At 44.6% G+C, this 23,782-nt stretch overlaps 1 protein-coding gene across 1 annotated transcript in view; it reads left to right on the top strand.

Annotated features, from left to right (window-relative positions):
- LOC137653738 (E3 ubiquitin-protein ligase TTC3-like) overlaps positions 1-23,782 on the top strand; it is a 250,667-nt gene that overhangs the window by 1,591 nt on the left and 225,294 nt on the right. Inside the window, exons 2-4 of the mRNA XM_068387356.1 lie at positions 2,897-3,983; positions 7,896-8,005; positions 20,234-20,371. Coding sequence (XP_068243457.1) covers positions 2,909-3,983; positions 7,896-8,005; positions 20,234-20,371 — 1,323 coding nt within the window. The 5' untranslated portion in view covers positions 2,897-2,908. The remainder of the gene's footprint in view (positions 1-2,896; positions 3,984-7,895; positions 8,006-20,233; positions 20,372-23,782) is intronic.

Below are 23,782 nucleotides of genomic sequence, written 5' to 3'. Positions count from 1 at the left end.
TCTTAAAGTTATCCGAATTGGTTGATCTGTTTGTTTCCCATTGAAATGAACATCAAATTCGCTTAATTCACGTTATTTACTATAGGAAAACAATTATAATTCGTTTCCCCAGTATGTTTTCCCCACCCAAAACCCCGAGTTCCCACTGGGGGTCCCCCATTATCGTAGGATATAGATGTATATATATTTCTGAAACTATTCATTTGCGACGGAAACGAGTGTCATTTTTGAAGAGATCGTAATTTTTTCTGTAAGAAACAGTAGTTTTTTTCCTAGGTTACATTAGCATGGAATAATATACAAAATTACTATATTTTCTTGTAATGTTAGCGTGCGCAGCTTAACATTACCGCTTGCCAGTACATACGAGTTTGATGTTTTATTCATGCGAGCAAAGCGAGCTAATGGCGGAAAAGAACCATTATACAATGTCAAGGAGAATTCTGAGACCGGGGGATCATTCAAACTGTCACACCGGTCCCATACAGCAGGGGAACCCCATTCAATACAGGATGGTCTGATCGCTGTCGATTAAGATAGGCAATGTTCTGTTTTTGTCTATTCTGAGCCTTAGTTTTTGGATTGGCAGCACTGGTTGTCGGTCCCTTAGTACAAATTCAGTTTTGTTCTAATATTGACAGATAGGCCTGCCTTTCCTGCCACCTTACCCTTCTAGGCTACTGTCCTTAGTTTTTGGGTAAGTGGCAGTTGGTATGTTTGGTATTTTTAAGCTCTTTATTTCAGATGCGTGACCCTACTAGTGTAAACAACCTGCTCCCTGCAACATAATCTTCATCAGCCGTTACTAGTCCACTGCAGAGCAAAGGCCTCAGACATGTCTTTCCACTTGCGTATGTTTATGGTCTTTTCGTGCCAGTCCACGCTAGTAAACTTTCTTAGTTCGTCAATTCATTGTCTTCTTTTCCTTTTCTGCTTCTTATACATCTAGGGACCTATTCTGTCTATCAATTGTTCGTCATTCTCATCCTATGTCCTGGCCATGTCCATTTCTTTTTCTTAACATGTTAGAATATCCTCTGCCTTAGTTTGATCTCATGTCCAGGTTGCTTATATCTTGTTCCTTTAGCTGTCCAAATTTTGAGCATGGAAATAAATGATCGGTATCATCTTCTTCTTTGCATAGGTCACACACATCATATGCGTATTTCCCCCTGAAATTTACTTCTAGTTGATGCATGAATTTAACTTTGCCTTCATTCTAAGGATTACCTTATCCATATACATTTCTCTGATATAAGGCAGTGGGCCATTTCCTTCTATGTATCCATTTTTTTTTCATCCCCTTTTTCTTTTCTTCAGTTCATCTGACGCAGTGTACTGTAGGCACCACTTAGCGTAGATGTCTTTGCAACATTCCTTCAGCCCTTGACTCACTTGGTTTAATTAAATCCTTATACTTTATCAAAATATTTGTTTCCTTTTTTCAATCAGGCTGTCCTCCAGGGTTGTAACCCCATGATACCTCCATAGGTAAAATTCTCTGGTATATCACTTGCAGAAATCTCCCAAGTAGAAGCTGCCTAGAGGAACTTCCATCAGGACAAAATGGCTATATCACCCAAAAATAGGTTTTTCCTATGTCAAAATTCCTCATATATGACATCTATTTTGATGATGTTACTAATATTGAGTTATTTTAGAGTTTTCCCCTCATCACTTCTTTCCAGGTCTGGCTTCATGGGTTTCTGGCACTATTAACCCAAAGGATTTTCTCGGCCGCGTTCCACCTTAGCCTAGATCTTTTCTTTTCTGTCACTTGGTGTAGGGTTAGGTTTACCCTAACCTGTTATGCTGAGTTGATTTAGGCATTAGACTCTCCATAGCCTAATGTCTTAAACAAAGAGACTGACTTCCCTCCCTTATTCTAGTTGGCAATTTTCTTCGTTACACTGGAGTACAGTACAGTAGTTTAAAGGATTTTGAAAAATATTTTATTCATACCCAGCATATTTTTTGACGATATCTTATAAGGAAGTTGTTATATAATATATCTTTCAATCATATCTGAGGAACATTATTCTCTAAATTGATCGATTGGATACCACCTATAGTCAATTCTTTTTAGTGAGGCAGATTTGCACCGACTCGCAGGGGTGCCCTTTTAGCTCTGAAAAGTTTCCCGATCGTTGATTGGTTGGACGAGATAATTCTAACCAATCAGAGAGTAAGTAACTTTTCCGAGCCAAAAGGGCACCGCTGCGAGTCAGTGCAAATGCACCTCATTAAAGAAGATTTAGTATAGTTGTCAGGATTTTCACTGAATTCTCAAATTCTTTGTATTGAGCTTATGGGCAGGCTTCCTCCCTCCTTTTTATAGTTCTTGATGTTAACAACTAGGTAGGTGGCAGTTAGCTCTACCAGCTGAAAGTTTATCTGGCCTACCTCCTTCCTTTTACCCATTGACGATTTCCCTTTGGGATTGTCTGTCGATTGACGACTTAGCAGCACTTCTCTGCCACGTTACGTTAGTGTACCTGCCGGGTAGGGAAAGATTAGGCCATGGGCCCATGTTGGTAGTACACAGCTGCCTCTATAGCCAAAGCTGTTAGCCGACTTAGGTCGGCAGGTATCTGGTATAGCCGCCTTAGGTTGTCTGATCAACTGATTTTGGGGAAAAAGCGTTCTATTGGTATGACTTTTTCTTTCCCTTCTACCTTATTATTGGAATTCAGCTAGAATTCTGAGTTGTTTGGCATGAGCTCCCATTATAGTGTAACCTTAGCTAGTAGTAGGTAGAATTATTTATTTGGTGTGTATATTTTTTAAATATTTACCATTTTGAGGAAATAAATTTCATATTTCCATTGTGAAGATACATAAAAAAAAAAAAATATGTGACGGTAACATACTAATTGAAATTTTTCTATCTTTACAGGTTGCTGACGGCATGGAGTGCTCGATGGTAACCTGCACCAGGCGGGTTAAGGTGCCTTGTGGTCACAAGACCTGCAGGAAACATGCTGATTGCCATGTTTTGAAGGGATCCACTCCTATCTGGGAACCATCCAACTGCAGCATATGTAAAGATCTCCTTCATTCTGGATTCCATGCTACCAACAAATCTCAAGATGAGAAAGCATGGGACCAGAAATCCATCAGGACCTGGGTTTCGGGATTCCAGGAGAGCTCTCAGCAAGATGCCCCCTATCTTCCTTCACTGGAAATGAGGGATCTCCTGTTTCCCATGGCTGATTTGACCACGGTGTATGGTCATCAGATATTGGCGGGGCAACTCCCGACGGTACAGCTGGATATTGCAGATCAAGAAGTCCAGGACGCGCTTCAGGACATGAATCTGGATGTTGACAACATGTCAACAACCTCTTCCGATTCGTCGGACAATGAAAGGATCTTACTGACTACGGAAGCTTCGGAGGACTCTAACGATAGTCAGAAGGTTATTACTACTCCAGTTACCAACCCCTTGCCTGTCCCGGCCTTTGATTCTGCTACACCGGCATCGTCTGGGACTTCTCCTCTGACTCTGACTGCCCCTATGGTTACTGGGCATTTGGAGTTTATGGATTCCGTGAAAGTATATTTTGAAAATAAGTTTCAAGAGTGTTTGGAGGCGAAGATCGAGGAATTACTACAGCCATCAACGTCCAATGCTCCACCAGTCTCAAGTCTACCGGACTGCTCAGCTATGAACCCTTGGCGTTATGCAGAACACATGGTTATGACTGAAGGGTACCTTTGTATTGGTGATGGACTAGGTTCTAAACTGGTTTCAGATTTGGAGTTTTATCCCTCTATAGATAATTACCCTTACTGCTATGTGCGATTGAATTCTGAGGCGTCTATTAGGGATGATACCATTCCTAAGGAGACGATCATATTCGATCATGGTCAGGCTCAAACAATGTTGGTGAAGGAGCTAAAAACAGATGAGTTTACCAACACTCAGCTCTCTGCTTTTGGCAGGAAGCAAGAGACCTTTGCAGCAGAGGCAGTAATGGAAGGTAAGGCTAATTTCATCAAGTTATATGCAATATATATACTTCTTGTAAAATATGATTCATTATTTTATATTTATTTCTTTTTTTGGGATGTGAGAAATAGTTCTGTGTTAATTTATCTTTTGAAAAGTTTTGTTCTTCTGTAAGAATACACGAAAGTATACAGTAGAACCTCTACATCCGAACGTATCTACATCCAAATTTTCCAACATCCGAAGTAAAATTCGAGCAAATTTTTGACTCTACACCCGAATTTTATTTCGACACACGAAGTAAGCAATTTTCGTCGTACCGGTTGTATCCGAATTTTTCGACACGCGAAGTACAATTCGAACACGTTCCGACTCTACACCCGAATGTTTTTTTCGACACCCGAAGTAAACAATACTCGTACGAGTAAACAATACTCGTACGCGTAGTCGGTGCTCATAGCGCAGCACATCGACCTCGGAGGGACGCTCAATTAGCGCGGCTTGGGTCAGTCCTCTGTTCTCGTCGGCTTCTTGCGGTTGTGCTCTGTGCGTTCTGATATTAACTGTGTTTTAATCGTGATTTTTTACGTGCATCCATTAACGATAATTTACGTAAAGTATGGGTCCCAAGAGGCTTAGTTTTGCCAGTGGTAGTGGTGAGAAAAGGAAGAAGGAAATGCTTTCTATAGAAATTAAGCAGGAAATTATTGAAAAACATGAGCGTGGCATCCGCGTGAGTGAACTTGCTAAACAGTATGGCTGTAATATGTCGACGATCTCGACAATCCTTAAACAGAAGGAAGCTATTAAAGCAGTGAAACCTTCTAAGGGGATCACTATAATTTCCAAACGCCGTACCCCTATCATAGAAGAGATGGAATGACTTCTACTAGTGTGGATTAAGGATAGAGAGATCGTTGGCGACACCATCACCGAAACCGTTATCTGCGAGAAGGCGCACGCCATCTTTACGGACTTGAAGGAGGAGAGCTCTGGGGGTGATGCTGGGGAGAGTTCAACCGAGCCTTCCTCAGATGATTTCAAGGCATCTCGTGGCTGGTTCGAGAAATTTAAGAAACGGTCCGGGATTCATTCAGTTGTTCGCCACGGAGAGGCTGCTAGTGCGGACACAAAGGCTGCAGCTGACTTTGTTAAGAACTTCGAAAAGATCGTGCAGGAAGAAGGCTACGTAGAGCAGCAGATGTTCAATTGTGATGAAACCGGGCTGTTTTGGAAGAAGATGCCGAGTCGAACCTACATCACTGCCGAAGAGAAGAAATTGCCTGGGCATAAGCCAATGAAGGATCGGTTGACTCTTGCTCTATGTGCCAACGCTAGCGGGGACTTTAAAGTCAAGCCCTTGCTTGTTTACCATTCGGAGAACCCTAGGACCTTTAAAGCACACAACGTCGATAAGGATCAGCTTCATGTTTTCTGGCGATCCAACTCGAAGGCCTGGGTCACTAGGCAATTCTTTGTACAATGGGTAAACCAAGTTTTTGGTCCTTCTGTGAAGAAGTATCTTCATGGGCAGAAATTGCCTTTAAAGTGCCTGCTATGCCTTGACAATGCACCCGCTCACCCCCCCGGACTTGAAGATGATATCTTCGATGAATTCAAGTTCATAAAGGTGCTGTATCTTCCACCAAATACCACCTCTATCCTCCAGCCCATGGACCAGCAAGTCATCTCTAATTTTAAGAAGCTGTACACCAAGCACTTATTCAAGCAGTGCTTTAATGTCACGCAAAGCACCAACTTAACTTTGCGTGAATTTTGGAGGGGCCACTTCAACATCGTGCACTGCTTGAAGATCATAGATCAGGCTTGGGTGGGATTAACTCGACGGACCCTCAATTCTGCATGGAAGAAGCTGTGGCCTGATGCAGTTTCTCCCCGAGATTTCGAGGGTTTTGACCCCGAACCTGATCCCGTGGTCGGTGCAGCGGAAGCCGTAGAGGAAATCGTCTCCCTTGGCAAGTCCATGGGTCTGGAGGTAGACGCAGATGACGTTACGGAACTCGTCGCCGAACATCACGACGAACTGACGACGGATGAGCTCAAGGAACTCCATGCTATGTCGGAGCACATGAGTGATGACGAGGAAGAGAGCGAGGAGGTAGAACATGTGTTAGGTTCAGCGCAAATAAAAGAGGTGTTAGGAAAATATCAAGACGTGGTCGACTTCATCGACAAATACCATCCAAAGAAATTGCAGGTTTGTCGTGTAGTTTCTCAATTCGATGATGTTTGCCTAACTCACTTTCGAAACATTCTGAAAAGCCGTACCAAGCAATTATCTATCGATGCTTTCTTTAAAAAAACTGGGAAGCGAACTCGCGATGAAGAGGATGTAAGTGAACCGAAGAAAACACCAAAGAGTGAAGCGGAAGAAAGTGAAACACAGAAAACGGAAAAGAGTGAAGCAAAAGAAATTCAGTCAATTTTAAATGTAAGTGATAGTGATTAAAATTACGTAATCATCAAAGAGAAAAAAAGAAAATGTGAAAAAAAAATATAAAATATAAAAATAAAAAGAAAATAAGCTAAGTTATGTTAAAGTTCACTTAGTGTAAGTTAGAATAAGTTACGGTAGTGTTACGTTTATCGTAGTTAACCTCTCTACCTCCTCGCCGTCCGTCCGTCTCCTCTCTCCTCTCTGCGTAGCAAAGACGAACAACACCTGCGCTGGAGTTTCTAAGGTAAAGTGACGCTAAAAACCCGTTTCTTATCATTTTTTTGCTAATTCTTCTTATTTACATGTCTATTCTTCTTATTTACATGTCTATTATCTAATTTAGTGTTCATTATTCGCATGGGAAAATTATGTGTAGTAGTTTATTAAGAAGTTATCATAGGTTTTTGGGCTCAACCACGGATTAATCCTATTTCAATGTATTCTTATGGGAAAATTCGTTTCGACATCCGAACAATTTCTACATCCGAAGTTGGTTCTGGAACGGATTAAATTCGTATGTAGAGGTTCCACTGTATGTGCAGCGGATAGTTTCATCATAGTATCTTATGTAATGTGCTACATATATAAATATATGTAATACGCATGCAATACTTCATTTTTGTCACTCCTGCTCATCTACCAAGTTATCTTCTAATGATCACATCAAATATATCAAGCTGTTAGGGCACCAGCCCCCCAAAATTCAACCTTTAGTAATGCCACTGTCTATCGTACTACATCGACGCACATTCAGACACCCCAAAACTAGTTTGCAGGGAGCTGTCACTCTTTCATCAGCAGCTCCTCTTTATTTCACAGGAATAAAAATAGAGGAGAGGGAGCTCTCAGTCCCCTTGCCCTATCCCTAGGACTTGTAAGATTAGGAAATTGTTCCCATACTAACAAACCTTCCGCTGTTTATATTGGAAGTAATATCCAATATAAATAGCTACGGGTTTGTATTGATTAGGGAAAATTATGAATTATCTCCGAATTTTTTCATATTTTTTGTTTGTTTAGATATTCCCTATGCTTGCTTGAGGGTACACCTGGCCACACTATTCTTATTTCTCTTCTTCTTGTTTTTTTATAAGTTTTTAGTTTATGTATGAAAGATCTGTTTCAATGTTATTTCTGTTCTTAAAATGTTTTTTTTTCAAATGTTCATAACTTCTCTTATAATTTATATATTTCTTTGTTTCCTTTTCTCACTGGGCGATTTTTTTCCTGTTGTAGCCCTTGGGCTTATAGCTTCCTGCTTTTCCAAGTTGGTTTGTAGCTTAGCTATTATTAATAATAATGATAATATGCATTATTTTGTGCATCAGGTAACATTAAAGTTTTAAAAGTCACTCATTACTGACAGTGGCATGTCCTATAGACTGACCATACTGTACATACATATGGCCAGCACCCAAGCACTTTTAGTGTTTATTAACAAGTATAATTTTAGCCATGTTGTTAATATAACTATCATTATTTCAGTTCCTGAGGATACAGCTATGACCAGTACAACTAAACCCAATTTCAGCCTAACAGAAAATGGAGTTTGCCTATTGTATGATGTATGTCATAAGGATATTATTACCATGCAGGTACGTACTAGATCTTATGTGATTAGGCTTTTTTGATTACAGTAAACTGTTGATCTAACCTTTTCGGTGGTTCAAGTATGTATACATAGAATATCGTTTGTTCCCATACTAAGAAACCAGCCGTTATTTGTGGATTATCTTTTGGCGAAGCTGGAAGGTAGTCATTAGTCTAAAATGCGAGTTGGCAACCCTGCCTAACCACTCGAGTTGGGTAGGCAGGGGGTCGCTGGGGGATACCCAGCCACCTAGGTATACTCTCACAGCTGTGATGCTACGTCACTTTTTCTTCTGGCTTGTAGAGAGCGGACGTCGCCTCTTTCTCCTCCAAATGCTGTCATTGAACTTTTTGAGCTCAGCTATGTCGTCCTGATGGAAGGTTCCTTTAGGCAGCTTTCTAAGGGATATTTGGCTACAGTGATACTCCCAGAGAATTGACCATAGGTCTCCAGAATTCTAACTCCTGGCGCGAGTATCCTTGATATAACTCTTAAGGATATCGCATAATATCAGGGGACGTATTTCTTGATACGACACATAGCAATCTTCACCCCAAATAGAGTTTTCGCTTTGAAGGGGAAGAGTGGCGAAATTGAAGGTGAGCCGTTATCAAGGTTACCCGGTCAATCCCCTCCCGGTACCACCCCGGCAAACTATTCCTTCTGTAGTAGCGTATTAAGCACGGTGTATCTCCCAACTGCTCTCGGTTTTGTTACCATTACAAGGTTTATTACAATGCAGTCTCCAGCATCTTCATCTTTTGGAAAGCTGAGTAGTTAATCTTTCCTGTGTATAATTTTTGGCTCCCTTCTCACAGTTAAATTAGCATAATTTAGATGTGTTTAGTGGAGCAGAGCCATCACCGGAGGCGGCTATTTTGGACCGCTGTCGTACGCCATAAATGCTTTATTTAGTCAGTAGTACGATGTCCCCGGTATTTAGCTTTAATGAAATCTAGCTATTTAGGCAAATTATAATAGTGAAGATAAGATTACACATGTAATATTTCCTCTTCTGTTAAAACGTTTCGATAGTATACGATAGGGCCTCGGTGATAGCGTATCCGAGATCCCGACTCAAGTTAGGCTAGCCTAACGCGTTTTAGTATACTTTAGTAACGTTATCCCTCTTTATCCTCTTGTATCGTTTTATTAATTCGATCGGAGATAGTACATCTAGAATTACTTGCATAATTCGATACTCGTCTCTTTTAGAGATTTAAGGATCAAGAAATACGTCCCCTGATATGCGATATCCTTAAGAGTTATATTAAGGATACTCGTGCCAGGAGTTAGAATTCTGGAGACCTGTGGTCAATTCTCTGGGAGTATCACTGTAGCCAAATATCTCTTAGAAAGCTGCCTAAAGGAACTTTCCATCTGGACGACATGGCCATATCACCCAAAAATAGATTTTTCGCTTTGCTCAAAATCCGTTTTATAGTTTTTGCTTTGTTCCGTAACTGGAATACAAACCTTGAGCCATTAAAATTTAGTGAGGGTTAACTACCCATCCTGCTAGTTAGTTGGGGGGTAGGCTAGCTACCCCCTTCACTCACACACCTGTGATTGTCCCTCACTTTACTTTTGGCTCGGATTGTGAGCAGTTGTTGGTGCCTTTCCTTCTCGCCTATTTTGGACTGCCATTCTTCTTTGTCTTTTTAAGTTATGTTTTTTCCTCTTTCATACATATGGAAACATTCTTAATATTTTTATATATGTTGTAGCTCTCCTTACAGTGTATGTTACTGTTTGTGTGATAGCGCAATACGGCGGGTTCTCAAAGACGGAGAACCTTCCCCTTCGACCTTTCCCCCGGGACATCGGTCATACCGTTGGCGGATAGCCCTCCGTGTGACTCGGCCTCCGCCGCTGAGGAATCGTCATCGTTTGGATTTTCCTCTGTTTATCTGTTGTTGTTGCGTTACCCTTTACGTGAAATATGCTGGGGGAAGGGAGTGTGGCCTTCTCAGAGCTTGACTTTGGTCTTGCTCTTTCTCAAGGTCATCGCCGCTCCCTTTTGTGGGCGACCGATAATTACCATGCAAGGGGAGCACATTTCCCGTTCGCGGGTTAAGTTGCGCATCCGAATGGTTTCTTCATTAATTAAATGAAATTATAATTGTTTGTAATTTAACTTATCAGCTTCTTCTCCGCGGGGAACCCCCTTCCCGCCAGAGGATCGAGTGGTTCTTCCAAATAGTGATTATTATTAGCTGAATTTATTAATTGTAATTCTTGTTCTGTTACAGTTTTTACGCTGCCGCTCTTCTTCTCCCGTCGATGTCGGCTGGGGAAGGGACTGTGCTGTCTTTATTTGGTGTCTTTTCGCTGTGGACACCTATCCCGTCCGAGGTCTACGTGCTCCTCCCAAGAAAGGTTTTGTTACATAATTTGTTTTATTTTTCCTTAATTAGTGATGCTGTTCTTCTTCGTTTTACTAAGATAGCCGACGTAGTAGAGCAGTGCCGTTCGTGCCTAGAGAATCTACTGTCACTGAGCCATCACCTTCCTGTCTTCATGCGCCTGTGGCAGCTTATGATCAGCACACCGTCTTTGAGGAACAAGTTCTGGCTCCATTTTCTCATGCAGCGCTCGATGCAGATCTTCAACTTGAAAGTATTAGGAAAGTCTTGGTTACCACAGTTATTTCTTACCAAGACTCGAAATAACTTTTACCTTGACAGTCACACTGCTTATCTCAACACACAGCTTGCATAGGCCGCAGACCTTGCGTAGCAAGGTTTAGCGAGGTGTCAGGGTCTCCGTATTTTTTATACTGACCTCAAAAAAAGGAGTCACCTGGTAAAGCCAAAAAGCCAGATTGGCAGGGACATCCACACTCTTAATGAGTGAGTCACCCCTAAAAGTATAGTTTCGTTTGGTACTCTATTCCAGTTACGGAACAAATGACAAATTTGAAGATACTGTAATTTGTATTTTTCTTAACAATATACAGTAAGCCTTTACCTATTTATACAAACTTACCTGCTGACCCTGTCCCTCTTGAAGCCCCACCTCTAAGCAAAGTGAAGCACTGTCACATGTGTGTGAATGAAGGTGGTAGCTAGCTAACCCCGCTAACTAGCAGGATGGGTAGTTAACCCTCGCTAAATTTTAATGGCTCGCCCTTTCAGCTTTGCTGAAAGTAATACCCCTAAAAAATAGCTAAAGGTTTGTATCGTTAGGAAAAATACCAATTATCCCCAAATTTGTCATTTTTCTTTACAGGTGTGCTTGTTCTTCTTCTGACACCCTCATGCGGACATGCCGTGGTGCGAGGGTGCCGCGTGCGGTACCTTCATGTCTTCGGTTTATACCGACGTGCACTCTGTGTCCAATGTGTAGAGGTCATCCCTGCGAGCAAAGTTCACCCTGTGAAGAGTATCAGGAGTGGCCTCCCTCCCAATGGGAGAAGTTTGGACGGCGTAGGAAGAAGGCTAAGCGCGATGTCTCTCCTTTGGTGAGGAAAGCTCGTTCCTTCATGCACCCCAACCTCTTTCAAAAGCTGCTTCTTGCTTGCTTTCCTCTGGGGGGGGGATTGAGCAGGAGTGCATACCGGATAACTCCTTGGCAACCTCAGGGTACTGGGGGTTCAGTTGCTTTCCCAAGAGGAGTAACTTCACCTCCAGCCACCTGGGAGCCATTTTCTCTTGCAGACGTGGCTGTCCCTAGAAGTTTCTGCACCCCTACGAGGGAAATGCCGCTTCAACTCCTTCAGGGCCCCCAACATCCTGTGCTCTGGAGGTATGCGAAGTTCTACGTGACGCTCTCCAACACGTCCTGTGTGACGCACTCCCCAACACATATGGTTGTCTTTAGTCAGAGGCCCTCACTGCCTACTATGTCTGACGTAGGGGCCCCTCTGAAGCAACAGGAATCCTCTAACTTCCATCTTCCAGTATGGCTCCTAGTGCTCATGAGAAGAGCACTTTTACTTGTGAATCGCGCCCATTGTCGTGCGAAACTCGCAATTTTGCGAGTGAATCTCTTGCTTTCACACACAAATCGTTGATTTCCACACGCGATTCATGAGTGGAGGTATCGGAATCATGAGCAAGTGCGTTGCCAACACCTCTGCCTCCATCTACTACCACCTTTAGCGGCAGGCCAATACTCTTCCCAGAAGGGTTAAAGGAGCCTCCAACCTCTTTCTAAAGCTCCTTCTTGCTTGCTTTCCTCGGGGTGGGTGGGGGGGGGCAGTCGAGCAGGAGTGCAGACCGGGTAACTCCTTGGCAACCTCAGGGTACTGGGGGTTTAGTTGCCTCCCCAAGAGGAGTAACTTCACCTCCAGTCGCCTGGGAGCCATTTTCTCTTGCAGACGTGTTGCAAGCATGGCTGCCGCTCCTAAAGGTTTCTGCACCCCCTACGAGGGAAATGCTGCTTCAACTCCTTCAGGGCCCCCAACATCCTGTGCTCTGGAGGTTTGCGAAGTTCTACGTGACGCTCTCCAACACGTCCTGTGTGACGCACTCCCCAACACATATGGTTGTCCTCAGTCAGAGGCCCTCACTGCCCACTATGTCTGACGTAGGGGCCCCTCTGAAGCAACAGGAATTCTCTAGCTTCCATCTTCCAGTATGGCTCCTAGTGCTCATGAAAAGAGCACTTTTGCTTGTGAATCGCGCCCATTGTTGCGCGAAACTCGTAATTTTGCGAGTGAATCTCTTGCTTTCACACACAAATCGTTGATTTCCACACGCGATTAATGAGTGGAGGTATCGAAATCGCGAGCAAGTGCGTTGCCAACACCTCTGCCTCCGGCTTCTACCACCTTTAGCGGCAGGCCAATACCCTTCCCAGAAGGGTTAAAGGAGTGTCCTAATAGATACGCCAATGTACCTATTAGACTGGACCGTCCTCTTCGCTTGACGAAGGAACATCTCTTTTTGCCCTAGAGGTTCTCTCCTACATTGACCCAGGCTCCTTCTAGGGTTCCTCCTTGATGACGTTTTCCTCCTGGATTCTCTAGGGAAACCTAAGACATCTTAAAGGGTGCAGAGCTCCCTTCATGGGTTAATGCCTTTCTGACTATGCAGAAGTCCTTGGGTGTGGCTCCTCCACTGTCACAGCCCCCGACAGCTCCAGTCAGGGCTACTCCTCGCTTTCCCTTAGGGTCCGATTCGAGTTCATCGCATAAGAGCTCTGACCCTTGAAGGAGACGATCCTCAAATAAGGCAAGATGATCCTCCCCATCTCGATCTAGTGCCGAGGTGCCTTCAGCCACAGATCCTTCTCTTGAGAAGCTTCCCTTTACTCCAGTGAAGGTGAAAGAGATCTTGACGAAGTGGCAGAAGAGGAGGATGAGAGGCGTAACTTCTACCGCACTCAGATCTCTTCCACCCTAGGATGAGGAGAGACATCGGCTTACCCAACTAGATTACTGTCCACCCCTTCAACCCTCAAGAAATTGTGGTAGTGCCTCGGACCAACGTCCTATATCCTTTTCTCCAGCAGAGGAAGAGCCTTCGGGTCCTGTAGCTAAGGGTTCTGCAACTGGTGTTCCCAAACCCTCACAAGCACTTCCCTGTGCAAAGGGAGTCTAAGGGCACCAAGACCAAACCTAAGAACGCCAAGGCAAGGGAAGCCCGTATGCCAGAGGTGGACATGAGGTCCTCTGTGGCAGGTCCCTCTCATAACTCAGTTGATGACCCTGACCTACCCCAAGCTCTGGATGTGAGCCTGGAGATAGACGATCTAATCGATACTGATGACAAATATCTTACGAGGGCAGCTAGTCTGAACTTTCACTCGGAACAAGAGGGAAGAGAGTTGGAGCACACCTTTTGACAGGTCCTCCCTTGTATGAGGGCCATCACCCAGGAAGGGAAGGAAATGGGTCTGGATGAGATCTTCAGAACCCAAAGGCTCCTTAAGACCAGTGCAGCTCTGCCCTGGTGTAAAGGCCTGACAGCCGCCAAAAGGAAAGATATCGCTCAGATAGCTGGAGCTTCCAGTTCCTTGAGGGCAGGTTCCTCCATGATCTTTACCACTTCCTTTTGTGTTACAAAGGAAGTATTATGAGATTGAGAAGGAACCACATTCCACCATGTCCCTCGACCCTTCGTTGGTGTCTCTGACAAAGGGTCTTCAGACCTAAACCCTCTTGCTTTGAGAGCCTCCCTCTCATCAGCTGCTTCGTGGCTCGACCTATGGTTGGGGTCCTTTGGCAACATTGTACACTCCCACGATCTTTCAAAGGAGTTCGCAAGGAAGTCCTTGGAGTCTTTCCTATTGCCGTGTACATGAATTCTTGAGTTTCTATTACACCACGCCGTCAACTTGTGGGTGAATGCCATCCTCAAGAGGAGGGATACCTTCGTAGAGAAATTCCACAAGCAGGTGCGAAAGGTGGAAGTCTGACGCTTGAGGAATTCCATTCATGAAGGTTCTTCGCTATTTTTTCTCTAGGAGATAGAGAGGGCTGATAGGGGATGAAGGAAATCATCGAACGATTCTCTCCTCCACAGGGCCATAACATCCAGGCCCTATGGAAGACCATCCCAGTCTTCTCGTGGTCAGGAGGCTACCTCCAACCCCTCATCATCCAGGTCCTCTGGACCCTCTAAGTGTCAAAGCATCCCTTCAAGTCCAAAGGCCAGAAAGGGAGTAAGTCCATTGGGGGAAAGAAGGGAGTGGCCGAGGTGGTCACTCCCGCTAGGAATGGCAATCCTCATCACCGACCACCTGTGGGAGGATGCCTGCAGCGACTCTGGCAGAGGTGACAGCATTACGGGGCAGATCCCTGGACGATCAAGGTGTTCGCCATAGGGTATCGCGTCCCGTTCATTCAATCTCTCCTTCCTCTGACTAGGGATCAAGTCCCTTTGAGATTCTATGCGTAGGGATCCGCAAAGGAGTTGGCCCTCCGGACCTAAGTCCATACCAGGCTGCAGAAAGGCGCGCTCCAAGAAGTCGTGGACAGGTCTCCAGGCTTTTATAGTCAAATTTTTCTTGTGAAAAAGTTGTCTGGAGGCTGGAGACCAGTCATTGATCTCTCTCCCCTGAACAAGATTGTTCAACAGACTCCGTTCAGGATGCAGACGGCAGACACGGGCATCCAGGCAGTTCGACCAAAGGACTTCATGTGCACACTGGGTCTCAAGGACTCATATATCCAGATCCCAATCCGTCCGTCTTCCATGAAGTATCTGAGATTCATACACAAGGACAAGATATACCAGTTCAAGGTTCTTTGTTTCGGTCTCGCGAGAGCACCTCAGGCCTTTAGCTGGGTTTTCGCCCTAACTACTTGGGCTCTCTTGAACGACATTGGTCTCCTCAGATATCTCGACGACTGGCTGGTTCTGGCAGACTTGGAGACAGTTATGTCAGGATCTGGGGGTCTTGATAAATTTTGAGAAGTCATCACTGCTTCCTTCTCAGAGACTGGTATACCTCGGTATGATCATAGACACCGTCCAAAAGAAAGTCTTCCCATAAGATGAAAGAATACATAGGTTGATAGACATGGCATCTCCCTTCCTCAGACTGGAAGATCTACTGGCTCATCGGTTGTTGCGTCTGTTAGGTCCCCTAACTTCTCTTCTCTGTCTAGTTCCTCACGGCCGCTGCAGGACAAGATCCCTGCAGAGGCAGCTGAAGTCTGTGTGGAACCAACACTCGGATCCACCAGACACTCGAGTTCCAATCACTTAGAAACAAGTGATGGAGCTGCTTTGGTGGATGGCAGACAAAAACCTATGCAGAGGTTAAGATTTTCTCATCCTTCCTTTGGACTTGATGCTCTATAGAGATGTATCAAAAGAAGGATGGGGGGCCCCACTTGCTGCATCACACGATCTCTGGACTTTGATCAGAGTCAAAAAGGTATCAGTATCAGTATATAAACCTTCTAGAGATGAGAGCAGCATACCTAGCTCTTCATCAGTTCCAACAGTTGCTGGCAGGCTACTTCATGATGTTGATGAGCGACAGCACCATAGTAGTGGCTTACATAAACAAACAAGTAGGTACCTTTCGCAGCCTCTATGCCTTCTTGCAGTAGAGGCTCTCAGATGGTCAGAAGAACATTCGATGTCCCTATCAGCTTACTTCATTCCAGGCAAGAGGAATATGTTCGCGGCCAATCTGAGCATAGTGACTCGGATAGTAGACTCCGAATGGTCTTTGAATCCTCTGATAGCCAACAAAGTCCTGACTTTGTGGGGTTCCCCGACAGTAGACCTGTTCGCAACATCTCTGAACAGCAAGCTTCCACTGTACTGTTCTCCAATCCCGGACCCTCAGGCTCTATGGCAGTATGCATTTCAACAATGGTGGGACGACATCGACGTGTATGCCTTTCCCCCATTCTGTCTGAGAAGATTGCTCTACAAGACCATAGCATCCCAAAATCTAATGATGACCCTTGTAGCTCCACTATGGGATCACACAGAGTGGTTCCCAGACCTCCTACAATTACTAGTAAATGTACCGAGAGAACTCCCTGCATGACCAGATGTACTCAAACAACCACACGCAAACATCTTTCACAAAACCTTGCAGTCACTTTGACTTCATGCCTGGAGACTTTTCAGCGTCTCCTCTCTCAGAGAGGCTTTTCACAACAAGTTGCTGAGAGAATGTACACAGCCTCAGTGTACCACGCTAAATGGACAGTCCTTTGTTGTTGGTGTCGTGGAAGGAATATCTCTCCTCTATGCCGCTATCCCTGTATTAGTGGAGTTCCCTGCATACATTCATGATGAAAAGCTCCTTTCAATCTTGGCAGTGAAAGGCTATCACTCAGCCCTGAGCCTCATTTTTAAGCTGAAAGGAGTGGATATTTCCTCTTCGTCGGAGCTTTCTTTACTCGTACGGAGTTATGAGATCACTTGAGGCCTCTTCCTTGGAACGTGGTTCGTGTTTTTAGACTCAAAATCCAGGGGGTACTGGACCCTAGGTTCGGGCCCTTTCAGATTATGAGTCTACGTTCTGTAATTAATGACCCAGATCAATTGTTACGGTGCCCAGTGAGGAGTTTGAGATATCTTAGATGCATTGCAGCAACACGGCCCTGGCTAACATCTCTTTTTGTTAGTTTTGAAAGGGTTAAGAGTAGGATCACGAAAAATACCATTTCATCTTGGATACGTCAAGTTATTGAAAGAGCTTTAAATCCCGATCCTCCTCCGGCTCTAAGACCCAGAGGCCAGGATGTCAGGGTCATCAGTACGTCCCTGGCATTCAAGCACAAGTTTTCCATGTTGCAGGTATTACAAGCGGGCATGTGGAAACGTTAAGACATGACCCACAGGATGCTGGATACGTTTACTATCGATCCTGTGGTGGCTGCTCCCTCCCTTGGGGTACAGCACCATGGGTACCTCTGCAAGCTGGCTTCAACCTCTGCAGGTAAAAATTACTTCCCTTGTGTAGCTTAGTATAGTCATAGCTTTATACTGTCCACGTCCCCATTGCTTCCCGAGAGGTAGGCAATGGGAAACGTCTTTGTTTATTTCCTATTTATAAACTCGGAATGCATTCTATAGATGTTCATATGATTTCTCTCATGACAACTGGATTGCTCAGGCCACTGTCATACTCACTTTGTATTGTTAGTAAGGTTTTAAGGTTTTCCCTAGACTAGTCATATACTGTACTAGGTAAACCCATGCCAGACTTAGGAGTTCCACCCTTCTAAGAGCGAGTCATCCACATAAATAACGTAAGGTTTGTTAGTATTGGAATAAATGACAAATTCGGAGATAATTTGTATTTTTCCTAACTAATACAAACCTGTAGTTTATATAAAGTGGCCCACCATCACCTGTCCCCCAGTAACTCCTGCCTGCAATAAAAAAGTGACATAGCTCACAGCTGTAAGAGTGTATATAGGTGGCTGGGTACCCCCCAGCCACCCCCTGTCTACCCACTCAAGTGGTTAGGCAAGGTTGCCACCTCACACTTTTAGTCTAATGGCTACCTTCTAGCTCAGTGGTTCTCAAACTTTTTCATGAGCGACCCTATTTGAAACATTTCATTCCTTCGCGACCCAGAGTAAAGTGAAGAGAAAGAAAACATGCAATGATATATACACTTTATTTTGGAAAAAAAATAATGTGTACAGCTTTTCATTCACAAAACTAAACTAGTGGGATTTATGGCACGGCTTTTCCTTTTCACAAAACTAAACGAACAGGATTCATGGCACTGCTTTTCATTCCCAAAACTATATTAATAGAATCCATGGCACTGCTTTTAATTCACAAAACTAAATTAATAGAATCTATGGCACTGCTTTTAATTCACAAAAGTAAATTAATAGAATCTATGGCACTGCTTTTAATTCACAAAGCTAAATTAATAGAATTCATGGCACTGTTTTTCATCCACAAAACTAAATTAATGGGATCCATGGTGCTGCTTCTCGTTTACAAGTTTGTCAAATCGTGGAATCATTGTCGTAAGGCTGCATCTCATATCATGCTCGGGGTTAAGCTTGTTCCTCGACTTATTTTTCATATGAGTCAGAGCCGAGAAACCTTGCTCGCAAAGGTATGTTGTTACAAATGGGAGCAACACTTTCACTGCCTCAACTCCTACTATAGACTTCTCTGAAATACACTGAAACACTGAAAGCATGATAATGTTCCTGTGTCCCTGCGACCCGTCAAAATTGATCTCGCGACCCAACTTTGGGTCGCGACCCATAGTTTGAGAACCACTGTTCTAGCTTAACCGAAAGGTAATCCACATAAATAACTACAGGTTTGTATTAGGGAAAAATACAAATTATCTTCGAATGTCATTTTTTTCTGGGCCACTGCCTTCAAGGAAATCTGTGCAATTTTTAATACCTACATAGCCTTTTCTTCAATTCACATTCAAAATCTACACTTTCATTAGGGGGTAGTGCCATTAAATAGTTGGCTCAACAATTCTTCTATACATTCTCCCCTTAACTTTCACAGAAAGTTCAAATCTCTACCAATCTTTAGCTCACACCCTCTTACCTTTCTTGTTTTACTTAATTTGTTACTTACCTTTTCTATCATCTTACCGTCATCTTTTATATTACCAGAGACTTTCATGAATCAAAGTTTTGATTCTACCACCATATATATCAGCATTCATTACATCATTTTGCTGGTGTCTTATATTCTTCTTCTACTTAATGTTCTTTCTTAAATCTTTAATAGTCACTTTCCCAAACCTTGTTTTCCCTACTCAAACTCCATTAAGTTTTGCACTATTTATCTGTCTCTTTTTTGTTCTGCTCATTCATCAAAGCATACTCTATTGTCCTAGGAGTGCATTCACAACTTTCTTTTAAAACATTTTCATTCCAACTTTTATGTACTTAATTCTATTTCAAGAGATAATGGCACATTTATTTTCTGTCACTTTTTCTCGCCTTAAGTTACATCCTCCAGGTTTCTCTTCAATCAACTGTGCACTGATTTATAATCCTGCAGAATTTTCCTTACCATTTTATTTATACTATTACTGTATTTATATTGGTATTCTTTGGAAACATATTTTTAACAATCAAACCTTTATCCAAAACACAGTCCACAAGGCTCTCTCCATTTTGTTTTACCGTAAAGACCTTTTTGGGAGTTTAGGAAGACCAAGAGTAGTCCACAGGAATGAGTGGAAAGAGTACTCCACAGAAATGAGTAGAGAGAATACACCATAGGAATGAGTGGAGAGAGTACTCCACAGAAATGAGTAGAGAGCATACACCATAGGAATGAGTGGAGAGAGTACTCCAAAGGAATGAGTGGAGAGAGTACTCCACAAGAATGAGTGGAGAAAACTCATTTCACATCTCAACTCAATAAAAGAAAATTATAATGCACACAAGGATAATATTACATTAAACACCTGTGAATAAGTTGTGGAATGATCTTCCTAATTAGGTAGTTGAATTGGTGGAATTAAAAGTTCAAACTTGCAGCAAATGTTTTGATGGTGAACAGGCTGACCTAAGGCTTTTTATAGTTTATATATGATAGATATACAATATTTTAATGTTACTGTTCTCGAAATATTTTATTTCAATTGTTCATTGCTTCTCTTGTAGTTTGTTTAGAGTATTTTTTATTCCTCACTAGGCTATTTTTCTCTGTCGTGGAGCCCTAGGGCTTATAGTATCCTGTTTTTCCAAATAGGGTTGTAGCTTAGCTAGTGATAATAATAACAGTAATGTCCAATCTTAATTTGTAAGACAAGTGTTTTTTTTTTAACCCTTTTTGATTAACTGCTATCCCAAAATGTTTTACAGGTGATTTTTATGGAGAAGTCTGATGAACTTTATTATATACGCCTTTCGGATGGAAAGCATGTCTCTCCTGTAGTAGCTTTGCTTAAGGGACCCACATCCAAAAAATCTATGATTGGTTCGGTTATTGCAGTAAAGGAGGTGAGATATTTCAGTTTGTTTCTTACCTTTTTATTTTGTTGAAAGACTTCATTTCTTGATTTTCAGAACTCTAGCAAGTCATAAATATTCTTTGTTCCGTAACGGAAATACAAACCACGCTATTTAATAGGAGTATTACTTTCGGCGTAGTTGAAATGACGAGCCATTCATTTTTAACGAGGGTTTAATACCCACACCGCTAGTTAGCAGGGGTAGGGGAGGGTAGCTTGCTACCCCCCCTCTCACACACCTGTGTTCGAGCTCACTTTTGCTCTTGGCTCAAATGGTGGTCGGACGTGTCCGCTTTCATCCTCGCCGTCATATTGGCAGCCATTTAATTGAATTTGTTCTTTCCTTTTTTAGTTTCTGTATATGTGAAGTTAGCCTCTGCGATCATGCGCACCTGCCCTGTGTTTCCCGACCGCCCCTTGTGGAACATTCATGTCGGCAGTTGAGACTGATCCTCACGCCCTTTGTCCTTCTTGTTGGGGCCAACGGTGTGATAGTAACAAGTGTAGTGAGTGTAGGGAGTGGTCTGCGTCCCAGTGGGAGAGGTTTTCGTGACGACGGAAGAAGAAGTCCAAACGGGATATTTCTCCTTCGAAGGTTGCTTCAAAAGGAGAAAAACCAAAGGCCTCTTCTTCCGTTGCCCAAACCTCCTCTGAAGCTCCCTCTCGGTCAGTCTCTTTCGAGAGATCGTCAAGTGGTTGCGTAGACCGATGTATTGTTAACCAACCTTGGGTCTCGAGAGATGACGTTGCTTCCCCTAGCGAAGCAGCTCCACCTCTCCCCCCCGGGGGAGGATACGTCACTAAACTCCTTATTTCAGCTTTGGTCCTCCTTGTGGCTTACAGGTTCACCCTCCAAGGAGGTTTTGCCTAACTACATCCGATTGGGTGCTGCTGTCAAGCAATCGTCGTCACCGTCAGAGGTTGATCCTCTATCTCTTGTTGACGTTGTGGTGTCAAAGGTATCTAATGCGGTCTCACCCATCTCCTCTTCCACTTCAAACTCTACAGTAGCTGACGGCTTAGTTTCTCCCGTTCCTTTTCAACCTACGAGGGAGAAACTAAGTCCATCGTCAGTCTCTCCTGCTAGTGTTTCTCCCCCTCGGGGAGTTCACTTACAGAGACTCCCCTTCGGAGGATTGCAGAAGGTCAGCTTGCTGATCCAACGGCCCCCAGAGGGCACATTCGTCGGAAGGCTCGCCATCCTCTTCGCCATAGAGGCCTTCCATCACCTGCGGTGAGAAGGCACCTATTTGGTTCAACATCTTCGATGCAGTCCACCGCAGAGGAGCCTCTAGACTAATCATCCGTCACTGCATCTGCATTGGTCCTGGACCTCTCTGCAGATCGCTCGCGATCTCCTTTGGTGGAAGGTCGTCCTTTTATAGGACACGTCAACCTTCCACCCGACAGACCTACCGACCTGCCGTCGCCGTTCCTGCTTGGGCCTAACAAGGCTCCATTCAAATGTGCTATTGCGCGCCAACATCTTACGCGCCCACGAAACCTGACAAGAGCTCTTTAGTAGCTCGTCAGGCTCCATCACTAGGTGCTGACTTTCTTCCTAACCCTAACACAGGGTATCAAGAGCGTACGCGCCAACACGCGCATACACTCCAACAAGAGTATAGCTCCATCACGCGCCATGCGCCCACGATCTCCTGCGCGCCAGGTCTCGCCTGCGCGCCCTGCGCAAACTGCACCCACGCGCCCACAGTCTCCTACGCACCCGCGCCCATCTGCGCGCCAACATTCACCTGCGCGCCATCAATCTCCTGCGCAATGGCGCTCTCCCGCGCGCCAGCATTCTCCTGCATGTGCGCATACTCGCCCAACATCTAACTCTCCTGGGCGCCATGCTGCGCACCATCCTACACTCCAGGTAATACCTGCGCGCCAACTTTCAACTGATAGCAGGACTTCTGGGAAGTCAGCCTTGCTGCCTTCTCCCGCGTGGCAACCCTTACCAATGCGCCAGCATTCTCCCGCGCGCATTCGCAAGGATATTCGCGCCCGCCCTGCGCATGCTCGTAAGTCCTCTCCGAGGGATGCACGCCAATATTCTCCCACGCTCCAGCGTGCCCCACATGAATCCACTGCGCGCTAGGGAGCTTTCTCCTGCGCGCGCGCCCTACGTCCGGCACAGAAGTGCGCAAACACTCTCCCTCGCGCCCGCGCCCTCTTCGTGATAATCCTGCGCGCGCAAATACTCTCCCGCGCTCGCGCCACCAGTCTCCTGCGCGCGATCCCCGATATTCTCCCTCGTGCGAGCGCCATTATTCTCCCTCGTGCGAGACTACACACCCCAATGAACGACATACTGCAAGGTCGACATCGCCTCATTCCCCTCCCCGCAAGCGCATGCCACCGCGCATTGTGGGAGAAGGGAAACTTCCAGAGGGGTCCAGGATCCCAAAGCTACCATAGGCAAACCCACTAATGATAATGACTCTTCCCAGGGATACTTCAATTCCTTTCCCTTCAATGGGTATGTCTGTCAGCCAACAGCCCTGGTTCGGTGCCCTGATCAGAGCCGTAACTCAGGCTTTCAAGCCTGTCTTCTTTGAATTGGGACACAGAATTATGGCTTCTTCTACCCTTTGAAGAGAAAAAGAGGAGTTCCAGACGCGGTCACTTCCTCAAGGGCGAAACTGACTCCACACAGACCTTCGAGACAGGTTCCTTCTATTTCTCAGACTGCCTCTCCTTCCCTTTCAGACGAAGATTTCCCGTCTCCAAGGGAATCACGCGAGGAGAGATTTTACCCATCGCACCAATGGAGGAAACCTCTCTTCGCGCCGAGGGGTCTACTCAGTCGGGGATTGGAAGGAACATGCTACCCTCGTCAATGTTGGAGTCTTATATCGTTCCCAGGAAGGAATCTAAAGACTCCAAGACATTGCCTAATTCCTCTACTAGGACTACGAGGGAGCCAACTAGCTACTCAGGGAATGTCCGCAACTCTCCCCAAGGAGAGCCTTCGGGGATAGAAGGAGACTTCGCTGCAAATCTTATAGCAGGAGGAGACCAGCAAGAGTCAGAACATGCATTTTTGCAAGTTCTGACTCTAGTGAGGGCTCTCAACGGGTTTTCCGACCCAGAGATCCCTCCTCGAGAGGGCAAAGACACGGTCTTAGACCGCGTCTTTGGTACTCAAAAACCCTCTTAAGACCAATGCAGCCCTGGTCTCAAGGGGTAAAGAGTACCAGGGACAAGATCTCACAACGGCTCTCCGAGATGTCCTCCGCCAACCGTTCCGGTACCACCAACAAGCTCTTCCCCCCTCCTTGCGTATAGCAGAGGAGGTACTTCGAGATCCTAGAGGAGCCTTGTCTAGCTCTTCCACTTCACCACTCGCTGGAAGAGCTAACCAGGGGAGTCCCTCTTGAGAGACTCTCCAACC

Source organism: Palaemon carinicauda, chromosome 14 (assembly GCF_036898095.1).
Source record: "Palaemon carinicauda isolate YSFRI2023 chromosome 14, ASM3689809v2, whole genome shotgun sequence".
Taxonomy (NCBI): domain Eukaryota; kingdom Metazoa; phylum Arthropoda; class Malacostraca; order Decapoda; family Palaemonidae; genus Palaemon; species Palaemon carinicauda.
The sequence above is the reverse complement of the archived record's forward strand: the minus strand, read 5'-3'. Positions and strand labels throughout refer to the sequence as shown.